This window comes from Gopherus evgoodei, chromosome 9 (genome assembly GCF_007399415.2).
Source record: "Gopherus evgoodei ecotype Sinaloan lineage chromosome 9, rGopEvg1_v1.p, whole genome shotgun sequence".
Classification (NCBI taxonomy): Eukaryota; Metazoa; Chordata; order Testudines; family Testudinidae; genus Gopherus; species Gopherus evgoodei.
The window spans coordinates 1,223,502-1,239,798 of record NC_044330.1 but is presented as its reverse complement, the minus strand read 5'-3'; the positions used below and the strand labels follow the sequence as shown (position 1 = coordinate 1,239,798).

The window sequence follows — 16,297 nt, the reverse complement described above, 5'->3', positions numbered from 1 at the left end:
AGACGTGATAACTGGGCGTGCCTATGGGGCTGCGATCACAACTCAGCCCTGCCTGAGGCAATCCCACCAACCCAGAGATCACCATCAGCCCTGGGCTGCTCCCGCCTGCCTGGGAGCCACTGCCTGGCCCTGCGCAGGCTCACTGTGCCCGAGATGCGGGGCTCCCCGCCCTGCCACAGAAGGGAAAGCTGCTGCTCTGAGTTAGTGCCTCACGTTACCTCTGCCCCTTTACAGCCACTTCCTCGTCATTAACAAAGCCAGCAGCAGCGCTTCCACCACACCGCTACGCTAGCAAATCACGCTCTGGGCAGTCCCTGATAAATGCCTCTGCGTGCCGAGCCAGGGGCCAGGTGCACAGGGCCTGGGTGGAAAAGGGAAATTCTGCTCCCCTCAGGGTTCACGCTCTGTCAAAACAAGCCAAGACCACCCAGCGCCACGCACCGGGGTGGAGGCTGCTGCATCCAGAGATGTGGAAACCAGCAGCAGAGCTTGGCCAGAAACAGAGCAAGAGGAATAAAAGCGGGTTCAAGTGGCCCGGGACACAGTGCCAGTGCGAGGACAAATGGGTCCTCTTCAGGCTGGTGCCGGCAGAGCCTCCCACTGGCATCTGCAACTCCCCTCACACTCAGACGGGCTGGGTCAAAGAACCCTTCACCGATGGGAGGAGCCCTCCATGGAGCGTCTCCCGCCCACAGAGACGGGATGGGCCAGGACGTCGAGGTGTGGGGTGACCAGTGCCACAGAAACACAAACGCACCACAACAGAGCCAGCCACGGCTGGTGCCCCAGAGAACTGCAGCAACTAGGTCTCTCTGAGCATGCTTTGAGGGCGTGGTGCTCAACACTGCACGGCCCGCTGCCAGGGCTCCCAAAGCGGGGAGCTGAGCCAGCATTAGCAAAGCAGGTACGTCAGGTGAAGGGATCCCCAGTGCACAGAAGGGCCTCCATGGATGGGGAGCGCCAGGGAAGGCAAGGTCCAGTATGCACTGCAAGGGAGGCCACATCAGCTCCACGACCCTCTGCCACCATCTCACCGGACTCCTCTGCACAACATCGCTAACTCAGAGATGCTGCACAAACAACGGAGAAATCCTTTATCCACGTTCCCCTTCCTCAGAGCATTTACTGCCCCAGGCGGGCTCTCACAGCCCAGAGAGCCCGGTTTTGTGGCCACCTGATCTCTGTGCACGGGGCTGTCCGGGTCGTGGGCACGGGGGTTCTATGATAGCCAGGGAAGACGCAGCACATCAGCATCTCGCTCCAGACAACTCACTCTCATTCTAGAGCTAATGGCACCAGCACCAGGAGCCTCGGGACATCCGGTGACACCCCACACTCCCCTTTTCAGCGAGGTCAGAGTACCATCACCCGAGGAACCAACGTCCACAGCCCTGACCTAGAGAGGGCGCTCGTGAGTCAGTCAGACACACAGCACCAGGGCTGCGGGAGCAGAAGGGTCCTGGAGAGGCTGGCCAGCCGCAGACATTGCCACAGACACGGTTAGAGTCCCAGTGAGGGGCAGGTTGTTTCACAATGAGCAAAATTAACCAGTGGCGTGGTGGATTCTCCATCACTTGCAGTCGTTACCCATGCTCAACCAGGAGGCCGGGCCTGGGGGGTTCTCTGGCCCATGGGAAGCAGGGATCAGACTGACTGTAAGGGTCCCCCCCTTTCTGGCCTTAACATCTATTCACCCTGCCCCATTGCCAACAGTGGGACCAGGCCTGAGCTCTAGCCCTAAATGGCAAAGCCTGGCTGCACAAAGATCAGCAGAGGAGGGAGGCAGGAAAACTCTCCACAAGCGTTTGAGGGGGAATGAGCACTGAGGGCCTGAGTCATGAGTAACATCGCACCCCCAGCAGCCTCCCTCGGCAGGAGAGGGGACGCGGGCCCCAGGCTGCAGGGGAATTGGGCGTGACAAGGGGCGTGATGAGGAGTCACTGGGCAAGTCATGCCTGACCAACCCGATTGCCTTCTATGATGAGATAACTGACTCTGGGGAAAGCAGTGGACGTGATACATCTTAGCTTTAGGAAAGCTTTTGATATGGTCTCCCACGGTATTCTTGCCAGCAAGTTAAATAAGTATGGATTGGATGGATACAAAGCTGGATAAATCGTTGGGCTCAAAGGGTAGTGATCAACCACTCCATGTCTAGTTGGCAGCCGGTATCAAGCGGAGTGCCCCCGGGGGCCGTCCTGGGGCCGGTTTTGTTCATCATCTTCATTAATGATCTGGATGATGGGATGGATGGAACCCTCAGCAAGTTCGAGGATGAAACTACGCTGGGGGAGAGGTAGATACGCTGGAGGGTAGGGATCGGGTCCAGAGTGACCTAGACAAATTGAAAGATTGGGACAAAAGAAATCTGAGGTTCAAAAAGGACAAATGCAGAGTCCTGCACTTAGGACGGAAGAATCCCATGCACTACTACAGCGTGGGGATTGAGTGGCTAGGCAGCAGTTCTGAAGAAAAGGACCTGGGGGTTACAGTGGACGAGAAGCTGGATATGAGTCAGCAGTGTGCCCTTGTTGTCAACAAGCCAATGGCATATTGGGCTGCAGTAGGAGGAGCATTGCCAGCAGATCGAGGGATGTGATCATTCCCATCTGTTCGGCACTGGTGAGGCCATATCTGGAGTACTGCGTCCAGTTTTGGTCCCCCTGCTACAGAAGGGATTTGGACAAATTGGAAAGAGTCCAGCGGAGGCAACGAAAATGATCAGGGGGCTGGAGCACATGATTTATGAGGAGAGGCTGAGAGAACTGGGCTTATTCAGTCTGCAGAAGAGACGAGCGGGGATTTGATACCAGCCTTCAACTACCTGAAGGGGGTTCCAAAGAGGATGGAGCTCGGCTGTTCTCAGTGGTGGCAGAAGACAGAACAAGGACTAATGGTCTCAAGTTGCACTGGGGCAGGTTTAGGTTGGATATTAGGAAACACTATTTCACTAGGAGGGTGGTGAAGCACTGGAATGGGTTCCCTAGGGAGGTGGTGGAATCTCCTTCCTTAGAGGTTTTTAAGGCCTGGCTTGACAAAGCCCTGGCTGGGATGATTTAGTTAGGGACTGGTCCGGCTTTGAGCAGCGGGTGGGACTAGATATCTCCTGAGGTCCTGTCCAACCCTGATATTCCGATTCTATGATTCTGCAGCGAGGAATGTACAGGCCAGCGGCACCCCTCACTGGGACAGTCCCGAGTTCTTCGCTGTGCGTGTGACATTCCCCCTCTGCCCTCCAGCCAGCTCTGGGCACCCGTATTTCAGCACAGGCAGAAGTATGGCCCATCTCCATCTCTACTGCCAGGCGTCGGCGGATACTGATCCCCAGGGCATCACCTTGACAGCGAACGCTCCAGACCCCCGAGAAATGGTGCAAGCTCCCGGCTTGGGTGGCTTAACGGGAATGCCCAGCACACTCTGAACCAGCAGGGAGGAATCCCTTCTGCTAGGGGAGTGGGGGTTCATGTCTCCTCCATCTATAATGACTGGGACTCTGTTCTAACAGAAACAAGGTGCCCTCTCGCCTGCCAAACCCATGTGCAGCTCCTGAATGAGGACGAAGTGTCACGTTCACACACAGCTCTCCACAGGGGAGCTGGCTGGGCGTACGGCAGGAACCCCAGAGAGCTGAGTGTGAAGGATAAGCTGCAATGGGATGTGGGGGAGAAGAGGCTGGGGTCACAGCACCCCCACTTCTGGGTCTCAGCAAAGAGAGGCTCCAGGGCCCAGAGGAACTGAGACTGGCAGAAGAAGGTTGGGAGGAAGCGGGGGGCTGGAGAGGGGGCAGGGACCAGCAGGGACCTTTGGCCACAGATGATGTTACGTGGCTGGTGTCCCCATGCTCTGGCCATGCTCTCCTCTTTGCTGAATGGCCTGGGCACTTCGCCTCAACTGCTCCAGCTGCGCTGCACGACCCTCACCCTGGCTTTCTGGCTGATCCCAGAGGATAACACAACACAAACCCCGGCTCTGCCCGGGGCACACTGCCATGCTGCCTGGAACCTGCCTGGGGCCGCCCTGCTGAGGTAACTCGGCCAATGGCACCGGGTCTGAGCAATGGGTTAGCCTCGCCCGGGGGTGACCAGCCCACCCGTGTAGCGTGTCCTCACGTGGGCTGCATGGCCCCCTCTGTGTTGCTAGGACTCCCCAGGGCTCCTCGCACTGTGGAAAGCTGAGCCACTCAGACATTTTCCCAGCTAACTGACAGAGAACTTGTCCGTGTTCACTGAGGAAAGGGGGCATGTGGGAAGAGTTCAGACGCAGCGAGGGAAGGGGGAATTGTGGGAAGCGCACAATAAGCACATCCAATGGGAACACAGCTGGTCTCAGCCATGGCTGCTCTAGGGTGATGGTGGGATGGGATGCAGGGCGATACGGTCACTTCAACAGAAGGCTGTCGCTCCTGGGCTCCGTGTACCTTCCTTCCAGGACAGGGCCTGGTTTTCTGGAGAACCACCAGCCTGGAGTGGCTAGCCATGTCTTCACTGCCAAGTGGCCAGGTTATCAGCCCTGGAGGGGCCAGCTAGCCCAGGTGAGAACTTTGGGTGTGGATGGGAGCTGGGTTAGGGACAGACCCCGACTAGGAGCCCGGGTCAGCTGTGCTGTGAAGTCAAGCCCTGCGTCACACTCCCTTCCCCCTCCTTACCCTAGGCGGTGAGCTCCTCAGATGGGCGTCTCTCACTCTGCATGTACAGCTCCATGTGCAGCGGGGCCCCAGGCTCAGCTGTAACACACCAGCCCAGCCTCACAGCATCCCAGCTCCGCCCTACCCCGCTGTGTCTAAAGCAGCGTTCTGCAGCGTCCAGCCAGAGGGGAGCTGCCAGGTGGGTCTCGAAGGACAGATGTGCTCCCCCACCAGCACACCGGCCTTACTGCCTCCAGCCCGGTTACATCTGCCACAGACCATAGTTAGGGCCTGGGGTCTGCCTCCTCTGGAGCCGTACAGCACCGCCTGGGGTCTCCCTTCCTGGGCTCATCAGCACTGAGCTGGGACAGACTGCAGCAGAGAGGACCGTGTGGATTCCAGCTGCCCTGGAAACGCACGCAAAGCCAAACAGCAATGGGCAAAGCTACTGGAAAACAGACTCTGAAGCTCCAGCCGTCACAAGGAGCATTGCCAAAAACAGATGGGAAAATAACTGCATTTGGCATGTGCTTTTAATTACCACGGGCACTTCTGCACCGCAGAACGCAGCTGGGGGGGCTTTCTCCCCCAGAGGAGCTATGCTGATCTTTCAAGGGCCCTTTTCCCTCTCCTTAGCACAGATTTGGGCACAGCAGTTCATCTGCTGTAGTTTTGTATTTCATTATTTGTCTGTGCTGCAGCGTTCAGTAAATCCCTGGTGCAAAATCCGACTGAGTTCGTTTAGGACTTGAGGAAAGTGTAGCTGTGGGTTTCCTGTGCAAACAGCTTTTAATAAACATACCACCCACACAGAGAAGAGACCCTTTCTATGCACTCCCACTAAAACCCAGCTTCCATTTCTACTTTATCCCAGCTCTTCTCCCACCCCCTCTGCCAATCAGCTTCGCAGCGATGGCATAAAGCTAGCACTACAGACAGATCGGCATAGCTTCGCTGCAGGACCAGCCCACAGGAGGAGGCAGAGAATGCTCCACTCTGGTTCAGTGCTGATCTCTGCAGTAAGGGAGTTATTATCCACATGTTACAGATGGGAAAAGCAAAGGTGAGAGAGAGGAAGTTATCTGCCCAAGGCCGAGAAGCCAGCAAGCAGCACAGCTGGTAACAAACGTAGGACCACAATGATGCTTCTCTGTGATAGGCTTGGAGAACAAGCTCTGTTTTAAAGCAAAAATAGCTCTGGCAATTAGAAAATGGGTAACTGATTACAAGACGTGGGAATGGTTCATTGGGTCATTGTTAAGTCCAACACAGGTGCATGTCTGCCCCTCTGCACAGAACTGCCGGGAGGAGACAAAGACAAGCACCGCTCTGCAGCTTTCACATCAGCTTTTTCTTCTCAAATAAAGCTCTGCTAACCCATCAGCAGGCAGCACTCCCTGAAGGATGCTAGCCGGTCTCATGATAAGAAACATCCAGTGAGAACTTGGCCCATGGCACAGGGTGTCTGCTATCACAATCCCAGCTGGGGAAGGGACCTGCCGAACCGAACTGACAGCTGGCGAAGACAACTCACTGCAATGCAGAGGTGAATGAAACAAACCTGCCCCCCCGCCTCCCCCCGGGTGCACTAGTAAGGGATGCAGGGCTGGAGTCATAGAGCATATGGCATTGCACTTTAATTTCACACATGGACACTCTGGATGGGGCAGATCTGCCCAGTTTGGGTCTGGCCTCTGAGATCACAGGGGAGCACGATTTGCCAGCAGGCAGAAGAATAATAGGGGTGGTTACCACAATTAACTGAGCAGTGTCCAGTAGCCCATATGTAAACTTGTGGGCAGTGGCGTGTGCAGAGCTATCGTGCTCACACACACGTGCTGTTCATGTAATACACGGCTGGCTTCAGAGCACCCTACGGCTGGCAGCATGCTGGCCACGAGACTTGGGTTTCACTAGAGCTGCTGGATCCCAGACAGGCCACACTCTCAAACGCCAAGGGAGAGGGGGCTGCTCCCAGGCCAGAAGGGATTTAGGTTAAACAGAGCAGCAAGTGCTGTTGGTGAATGGCAGTGTGGTAGGAAGCCGGCCGGGTTCTGGGATGGCGAGACCAGACAGGAATCCCTGGTACCAGTGGAGCTGCTAACGGCCTTTGGGGTGCTCAGAGGATGGAGCTGGCAGGGTCTTTGCCAGCCCCTGTTCCTGAGTGAACAGCGCCCCCCTCTGGATGCTGCAGAGCACTGCTCTGCGAAGGGGGTTTGCCCAGGGTCAGACCCTGACTCATTGAGTCACGGGAAACGCGCTTTGGCCGAGTCGGCAGCAAGGACCAATCACAGCTGCTGGGAATGCAGAAACCACCTCCGGCCGGCTGCAGCGCACAATAAGCCCATCCAACGGGAGCACAGCTGGTCTCAGCCATGGCTGCTCTAGGGTGACGGTGGGACGGGATGCAGGGCGATACGGTCACTTCAACAGAAGGCTGCCGCTCCTGGGCTCTGTGTACCTTCCTTCCAGGACAGGGCCTGGGCTTGGCATATGCCGCCCAGCCCCGATGCTCCAATGCTCTGGCATCCCTTCTCCACCTGCCCTGGCTAGGATTGGCCATTTGTGCCACTGACACTGTCCCCTCACCACCGCGGTTTGGAAATGAGCTCCCCAACCAGGGCAGGGCATGCGTGGGCTGCCGACGCCCGCCTCGCCCTCCGCTGGAGGGACGCACTGACACTGCACACGGTGGTGCAGCCCACGGTGGGCAAACTATCAGGACGGGAGGCATAAAGGTGGAGGGTGAAATGGGGCAGCCGAGGAGAGGTGGAACGGGGTTAGAGAGTGGAAGGGGACAAGCAGGGGACAGGAAAGGGAGAAAGGCAGTGCCACTCCCACCAGCGTGGGCATATCCATGGGTCCCAGCTCATAACATGCCCAGGCATAATCCTAACTCTCACCAAACAGCTGCCTGCACCCACAGGGCCAGCTGCCCAGTCTCCCGCCCGCCCTGGCACAAAGCGCAGCCAGAGAGAGCCAAACGAGAACCCCTTTTGCTTGTGCTGCCCTGCATTTGCACCGAGAGTCAGCACAACACAGGCATCAGCCACTGGCAGGGCAGCCAAGCGAGGGTGTGGAGCAGGCTCTGGCTGACCCCCAAGTGGCAGACACAGGTGTGCAGCAGAGACGCCCAGCTGGACTGCAGCCGAGGGAGCTGCACGCTGACAGGGACGGGACACCAGCCCTGCAGCTCCAGAATGGGAGCGCGGCACTGTGGAGAAAGCAGCATCGTCAGCAGTATCCTGGTGACAGGGCAGAGCTGGCAGCACGGGGGCGGCAGGAAACGCTCGCCCTCCAGACCTTTCAACAGAAACAAACAATAAAAATCCAGCAAAACCTCCAAAAATAGAGCAGAGCCAGGGCAGTGGAAGAAGCAGCTGGAGGGGAGAGGCCTGGCACTCGCAGGGGCCTTCTACCCAGCCACCGAGATATTTTGCAATAAACTCCTCTGGCTCCTTTCTGGCTGCCCTGCAGCTCTGCTGTGCAGCCTCACAGTGCACCAGTGCCACCTGCTGCCGGGCAGCAAGGATGGTACCTTCCCAGCAGCCTGGCGTCCCGGGGAACTTCTCCCACGTCTGCGTGTCTGACACCCCATCCAGTGCAGGCTGCTGATCTGGTCCTGGGTCTCACGTGGTACTCACAGCCTCTGCGACTGCCAGCCGAGGGATTCCACGTCTCACGCCAGAGAACAGGGACCCGTTGGGCCGGGTGCACAGGCCCTGCCCCGAAGAGCTTCCAGCCTGAGATGTCGAGCGACCCAGTAATGCTAGTGTGAGGGCAAGGCCACACCTTGCTCCTGTGAACCCCCGTCCTGCACAAATGTCGGCTCATCTTTAAACCTTTTCTGCTAGCTTCATTTTTCTCTCCTGTGCCTTTATGGCCATGACTAATTAGGCGCAGTCCCTACTGCCTGATGCTATTTACTCCTGGGGGAAATTTTGCACAACTGCCCAATGCAGAATTTTACAGAAATTAATGTTGTCTGTGCAGAATTTCCTTTTTTCCAAACAGAAATGGGCTGCAGAGATGTCGGTGGCCACTAGGGAAACAGCCCAGGTCGCAAACAGAAGACAAGACCAGGGGAAGAAACTGGAGGGTCCCCAGTACTTGCAGATCCCAGCACACCCTGAAGGAAGAAGGTGCCAGCGCCCAGGAAACTCCCTGCAAGCCTGGGACCCAGCATGAGGCTGTTTCTCCCTCTGGATCCCTGGGCTCTAGGAGGATAGGGTTTGCGAGTGTCTGCATGGGGGGGAAGGGGGCCATGGCTGGGCTCTGGGAAGTAGGGTCTGCAAGTGTCTGGGTCAGGGGCTGGACTCTGGGGGTGGCGGAGTGTGAATGTCTGGATTAGTGGGGAAGGGGTGTTAGTGCCTATGTTAGTGCTGCAGCTTTAAGCAGCTTTTGCCCTGGTCTCCATGTTCAGGAAACGAGCCTGCACGTACTCAAGCGAGAAACATTTCCGAAAGTTTCCGTTGGGGCTAGGCAAATTTTGTGGTCAGCCATTTCCAGGAACCCCCTCCCCCCCGAGGGTGGTAACGAGGCACCTGTAAATCTCCTAATTAGGAGAAACCTGGCCAAAAAATTGGACACGTCATTACCCTTATAAATTGCCCACCGTGTAAGCAGTGGACAGGGAGAGACGCAGAAAGCTGTTCCCGAAACCGAGCCTGATCAACTCGAGGACTCCCTCGGCCGCGTGTTTTAAGGAGCCTACCCGTTTGCCGGTGATAATGAAACTTTTGTGGTTTGTGTGTGTGAGTATGCCTAGCTACTGATTTTGCTATTTTTGTTAGCTAACTGAATCTGTGATCGTGTTGTAAGCCGGAGTCTCACGGCAAGCTTTAGTTGTCTTATTGCATTTTGCTTTTATTTAGACGAGTAATTGCATTTATGCTTAATAATAGCACCAACAGCAACCTTACTAACCCTTGGAAGGACCTGGATAACTACTGGGACCTAGAGAGGTACCAGGGTCAGCTTCTGTTTGTAATTGCAGTATTTTTATTATTTGTTCTGGTATTATACTGTAAGCCCAAGTTGTAACTAGTATTGAGTTGTTCCTTATCCTCACCTGTGACCCATTTAATAAACCCTCAATTTTAAGCCCACGACTGATTGTTTGCGTTATCCCCATTGCTACCTTCGGGGCACTTGTCACCCCTCCCGAGGACATCCAGTGATCGAGCCTCCGCCCTATCCCAACGCTCATTACCCGGTAGATAACGGGCACCTTGTGACCATACTGGTGGAGCGAGGGGCGAGAGTAATCAGTAATCAACAGGGGCAGAGAAACAGGACCTGGGATGTCATAGGAGTTTCTACTCCTGGGGGAGTTTTTGTGTATGACTGCCTTGTTACAGACATACTTGCTGACAGGTATTTTGAAAGAAATTATCAAAATAATTGAAATTGGTGTAATTATATAGTGCTATTTTTACAAATAAAATTTGCAGAATTTTAAAATATTGTGCACAGAATTTTTAATTTTTGGCGCAGAATGCCCCCAGGAGTAGCTATTGTCCCTGCCTGGTTCCCCTCTGAGTTCTCTGTGACCCTTCCCTGTTTGCTAAGATTTTACCTGGCTTTTTAAAGGTTTCTCTAGCTACATTTCAAACTCCTCTCCACCGAGCTCAGCCTTTCAGGCTTGTCTGCCTTTGCACTGGCATTTCTCACACAACTGCCAGGTTTTTCACTCTCTAAGGATGGGCCAAGTGACAGATGACGCTACCTGGAGCCAGCCTCACAGGAGGCGAGCACAGCACATGAGCTGGATCAGTCGAATTGAGTGTGGAAGCAATAAGAACACCCAGTGCAAAGTCAGCGACCCCAGGGTCTGTGCTGCTCAGCAGCCTGCATGCACCACGGGTGCCTATCAAAGCTCTGAGGTGTGGGCATGTTTCTAGCAGGGTCCCCTGGGGATCAGTGCCTGACCCTGCACAATTTACCATTTTTATCAATGGCCTGGAAGAAAACAAAATCGTCACTGATGGTATTTAATACGGCTACGGTAAATGTCCACAGCTAGGAATAATGAATGTAGGCCATGCTTACTGGATGGGGGGGAGGAGTCTGTTCTTGGAAGCTACCCCTGACAAAGACTTGGGAGGGAGGGGGGTTGAAATCAGCTAGACATGAATTCCCAGTGTGACCAAAAGAGCTAATGCGATCCTTGGACGCATAAACAAGGGAATCTGGAGTAGGAATAGAGAAGTTATTTTACCTCGTATTTGGTACTGGGGAGAACCCTGCTGGAATATTACGTCCAGTTCTAGTGTCCACAATTCAGGAAGGATGTTCATAAACTAAAGAGAGTTAAGAACATAAGAATGGCCATACTGGGGTCAGACCCAAGGTCCATCTAGCCCAGTGTCCTGTCTTCCGACAGTGGCCAATACCAGGTGCCTGTAGCTGGGTGACAACCCGCTCCAGCCCGGAAGGGGTTGGAAAAGCCCTGCAGAGGGCTGGGGCTGGGCTGCAGAAGGGAGCAAACCCCCAGCTGATTGGCGGAAGTGGCTGTGGCTGGGGCCACGCCCCAAACTGAGCAACTGGGCCTTATAAGGCGGCCAGGGCAGCCGGAAGCTGAGCAGTCTCACTCAGACTGGAGAGAGAGACAGACCTGGCTGCTGGGGAACTCACCTGGGGACGTAGAGGGAGGCAGAGCTGGGGAAAGGCCTTAGGTAGAATGAAAGAAAACAATTCAGCTTGTAAATTCCTTTTGCTGGCTGCTTGCTCACAGCTTGAAGCCTCCTCTTAACAAAGACCCTTGTTAAAAAACTTAACACCTCTGCCCTCAGGCTGCTTTCCAAGCAGCTAGAAAGGAGAGAAAAAAAAATCCCACTGACTTTTGGTTCCTAAAAAAAAATCCAACCGCTGCTCACCATGTCAAGGTTTCTTTCCTCACTCTGAACTTTAGGGTACAGATGTGGGGACCTGCATGGGCACTTCTAAGCCTAATTACTAGCTTAGCTCTGGTAACACTGCCACTACCCAGAATTCCAGTGTCTGGAGCTCTCTCTGTTCCCCCCAAACTTCGTCCCCTCCCTGGGTTGCCTTGAGGGACTTCACCAATTCCCTGATGAGTCCAGATCCAATCCCCTTGGATCTTAACACAAGGGGAAATTTACCATCCCCCTCCTTTCCCCCACCAATCCCTGGTGAGTCCAGATCCAATCCCCTTGGATTCTAAAACAAGGAAAAATCAATCAGGTTCTTAAAAAGAAAGCTTTTAATTAAAGAAAGAAAAAGGTAAAAATTATCTCTGTAAAATCAGGATGGAAAATGCTTTACAGGGTAATCAGATTCCTATAGACCAGAGGGGCCTCCCCTAGCCTTAGGTTCAAAGTTACAGCAAACAGAGGTAAAATCCTTCCAGCAAAAAGAAACATTTACAAGTGGAGGAAACAAAAATAAGACTAACACGTCTTGCCTGGCTAATTATTTACAAGTTTGAAACATGAGAGACTGATTCAGAAAGATTTGGAGAGCCTGGATTGATGTCTGGTCCCTCTTAGTCCCAACAGCGAACAACCACCAAAACAAAGAACACAAACACAGGCTTCCCTCCACCAAGATTTGAAAGTATCTTGTCCCCCTATTGGTCCTCTGGTCAGGTGTCAGCCAGGTTCACTGAGCTTCTTAACCCTTTACAGGTAAAAGAGACATTAACCCTTAGCCATCTGTTTATGACAAACTCACGGCCACATGAGACCAGAGTGCTACAGGATTTAAAAGGGAGACTCAACGTTTATAAGGATAACATGAAATTCCAGAGTTACATGAATAAAAAGCCAAGGGATAGGAGCCCACGCACTCCCTGGCTGGGACTCAGGAGAAGACTCCTCTGTGTCCTGGTCACCAGTACGCGTTTATACCAAATTTAGCAGCTTTAAATCGAATTAACCCTGCACCCGTCCACACAACAAAGCCCTTTATACAGATATAAAGGACTCTTAATATCGATATCTGTACTCCTCCCTGACGAGGGGAGTAATGCTCAAATCGGTATTGCCATTTCAGATTAGGGTTAGTGTGGCTGCAATTCGACGGTATTGGCCTCCGGGAGCTATCCCACAGTGCACCATTGTGACCACTCTGGACAGCAATCTGGAGTTGGATTCGCTGGCCAGGTAGACAGGAAAAGCCCCATGAACTTTTGAATTTCATTTCCTGTTTGCCCAGCGTGGAGCTCTGATCAGCACAGGTGACCACGCAGAGCTCATCAGCACAGGTAACTATGCAGTCTGAGAATCGAAAAAGAGCTCCAGCATGGATCGCACGGGAGGTACTGGATCTGATCGCTGTATGGGGAGAAGATTCTGTGCTAACAGAACTCCCTTCCAAAAGAGAAAATGAAAAAACATTTGCAAAAATGTCCATGATGCAGGGAGGCCACACCAGGGACTCAGTGCCATGCCGTGTGAATGTTAAGGAGCTCAGACAAGTCTACCAGAAAACCAAAGAAGCAAACGGACGGTCTGGGGCAGGGCCGAAAACATGCCGCTTCTACGCTGAGCTGCATGAATTCTAGGGGGTCCGCCACCATTACCCCCACCCTTGTCCGTGGATTCCGAGGTGGAGGTAATCTTAGCCATGCCTGAGAATTCTGTGCACGGGGAAGATGAGGAGGAGGAAGAAGAGGATGAGCTTGCAGAGAGCACACAGCACTCCATTAGCCCCAACAGCCAGGAGCTTTTTCTCACCCAGACGGAATTAACCTCCCAGCCCTCCCAAGCCACTAGTCCAGACAGTGAAGCCATGGAAGGGACCTCTGGTGAGTGTACCTTTGTAAATATAAAACATGGTTAAAAAGCAAGCGTTTTTTAATGATTGATTTGCCCTGAGGACTTGGGATGCATTCACGGCCAGTACAGTTATTGGAAAAGTCTGTTAACATGTCTGGGGATGGAGCGGAAATCCTCCAGGGACGTCTCCATGAAACTCTCCTGGAGGTACTCCAAGAGCCTTTGCAGAAGGTTTCTGGGCAGGGCAGCCTTATTCCATCCTCCATGGTAGGACACTTGACCAAACCATGCATGTAGCAAATAATCTGGTATCATTGCATGACAAAGTCTAGCTGCATATGGTCCCGGTGTTTGCTGGCATTCAAGTGTGATGCAGTAGGGGCTGTCTGTGTGGGGAATGGGAGAGCAGGGGAGGACTTTAGGGGATGGACGATACCGGAGCCTGTAACCTGAGCTAGGTAAGGGAGGGGAAAGGTCAACACCTTTGCCCGGGAAGGAGGACAAAGGAAGGGAGTGGCTGGAGGGAAGCAGTTTGAGTTTGGGCTTGGGGCTGGATGGGCGGAATTCAGGGTATCCTAGCTAGAATCCAAGCACCCTGAAAGCCCAGAAGGACTCGATGGAGGGGTCCTGACTGTGCCTGCAAGCTCTGCTGTAACCTGTGTTCCTGTTGTCCAATAAACCTTCTGTTTTACTGGCTGGCTGAGAATCACTGTGGGTCCCAGGAAGAGGGGTGCAGGGCCGGACTCCCCACACTCCGTGACAACTGGTGGCAGAGGTGGGATATACTGCACCCCGTGGACGGCGCTTCCTGTAGTAAGTGACTGGGGAGCAGTAAAACGAAGGGGTGATTAACCCCTGGGAGTGTGTGCCCAGTGAGAAGAACGTTGCAGTAACAGGGTCCCCGGGGGATTGCAGTGAGCAGTCCCAGGGGTGGAGGACTCTGCAGCTCAACCCTGGCAAAGATGTGGTGACCTCAAAAAGGGCTGGTGCACTAGGGGTCCCCCTGGAAACCGTGGGGAGCGGCGGGCACCCCGGCCTGTGAGTGGCCAGCAGGAAGATGTATGCCAAGCGGTGCAAGTGCGACCTGCTGGAGCTATGCAAGCAGAGGGGGCTGCACCCGGGGAGGCTCAGCAAGGACCAGCTGATTGCCCAGCTGGAGCAGGGAGATGGCATGAATGAATGGAGCCCTGTCTCTGAGGGAAGCAGCCTGGCAGCTGCAGCGCAGGCACTGCTGGGAGTGGTCAGCCGGCGGACGAGGGCTTCCCGAGACCCCCCCTTCCTAGGCCTAGGGGAAGGGCGAGGAGGAGCCCAGTGTATACCGAGGGCACCGTGACCCCCCTGGCCAGCAGGGGATCCTCCCGGCGAAGCTCATCCCCCAGCAGGGGATCCTCCCGGCGACGCTTGGCATCCGTGGAGCGGATGCGGCTGGAATATGAAAGGGAGCTGAGACGGGAGGAGCTCGAGTTAAAGAGGCAAGAGCTGGAGGAGAAGGAGAACCAGGGTAAACATGAGTGGGAGGAGAAGGAGAACCAGCGTAAACATGAGCTGGACCTGGCCCAGCTGAGGAGCAGTGAGGCCCCGGCTGCGGTGAGTGAGGGAGGACCCAAGCCTACAAAGAGCTTTGATAAGCACTTGCTGCCCCGGCGTAAGGAGGGGGAGGACATAGATACCTTCCTGACGGCCTTTGAGAATGCCTGCAAGCTGCACCGGGTTGACCCTGCAGACAGGATCGCAGTTCTCACCCCCTTACTGGACTCCACAGCCGTGGAGGTGTACAGCCGACTGAAAGGGGCGGAGGCAGGGGACTACGAACTGTTCAAACAGGCCCTGCTCCGCGAGTTTGGGCTGACTCCTGAGATGTACCGGAAAAAGTTCCGGAGCCAGCGCAAAACCCGTGAGGTCACATACCTACAACTGGTCAACCGGGCGCAGGGGTATGCCCGCAAGTGGACGGCTGGGGCCCAAACTAAAGAGGACCTGCTTGACCTATTCATACTGGAGCACCTGTACGAGCAGTGCCCGTCCGACTTGAGGCTGTGGTTGATGGACCAGAAGCCGGAGAACCCGCAGCACGCAGGCCAGCTGGCTGACCAATTTGTGGACAGTCGGGCAGGGGATGGCAGGGAGGAGTCTCGAAGGAGCAGGCCTGCCTCAACGCAGAGAGAGAGTCATCATGGGACCTCCCAGCGGGGTCCTATGGAGAACCCCCCCAAAAGGGGAACATCCAGCGGCAGGTCCCTCCGACCCACTCAAGGGGACCCACGAGATATGGGCTGCTATCGCTGTGGCCAACGAGGTCACATACGGGCCCAGTGCCCCAAGCTCAGGGACAGACCAAGCAGACCCAACCCGCAGAGGGTGGACTGGGTAAAAACCCAATCGGAGGAGGGGCTACATTCCCAGGAAAGGGGGGCTGGCAACATACCACCTGTGAAGGAGGGAGGAGGTCCCCAGGTCAGCTCCTCTGGGGGGCTGGATGCTCCAGGCTCCGGGTTTTTGGTTTACCGGGTGGGCGCGGGGCTGCCCCTCCAGAAGGAGTGCATTGTTCCCCTGGAAGTGGATGGGAGGAAGGTCACTGGGTACTGGGACATGGGCGCAGAGGTGACGCTGGCCCAGCCCGAGGTGGTGGCCTCAGATCGGATGATGCCCGACACCTACCTGACCCTGATGGGCGTGGGCGGGACCCCATTCAAGGTGCCCGTGGCGAGAGTACATCTGAAGTGGGGGGCCAAGGAGGGCCCCAAGGACATAGGGGTACACCCACATTTGCCCACTGACGTGTTAATGGGAGGGGACCTCGAGGACTGGCCTAGTAACACCCAGAGTGCCCTGGTCGTGACTCGTAGTCAGAGTCGGCAAAGGGCACTGCACCCCGACAACGGGGAAGGTACTCGACCCGAGGTGCAGGACCCTAACCCAGGGAGCGGGGAAC

General features: G+C 55.0%; 1 protein-coding gene across 7 annotated transcripts in view; it reads right to left on the bottom strand.

Annotated features, from left to right (window-relative positions):
* Positions 1-16,297, bottom strand: part of XXYLT1 (xyloside xylosyltransferase 1) — a 139,799-nt gene that overhangs the window by 115,577 nt on the left and 7,925 nt on the right. For 5 of the 7 annotated variants that reach the window (XR_004001990.1, XM_030575446.1, XM_030575445.1 and 2 more), the window contains exon 2: positions 11,261-11,296. The exons of the other annotated variants lie outside the window; for them this stretch is intronic. Coding sequence is in view for 4 of the 5 variants with exons in the window: in XM_030575446.1 (XP_030431306.1) it covers positions 11,261-11,296 (36 nt within the window). In the remaining variant the exon portion in view is untranslated. The remainder of the gene's footprint in view (positions 1-11,260; positions 11,297-16,297) is intronic. 7 annotated transcript variants of the gene reach the window in all.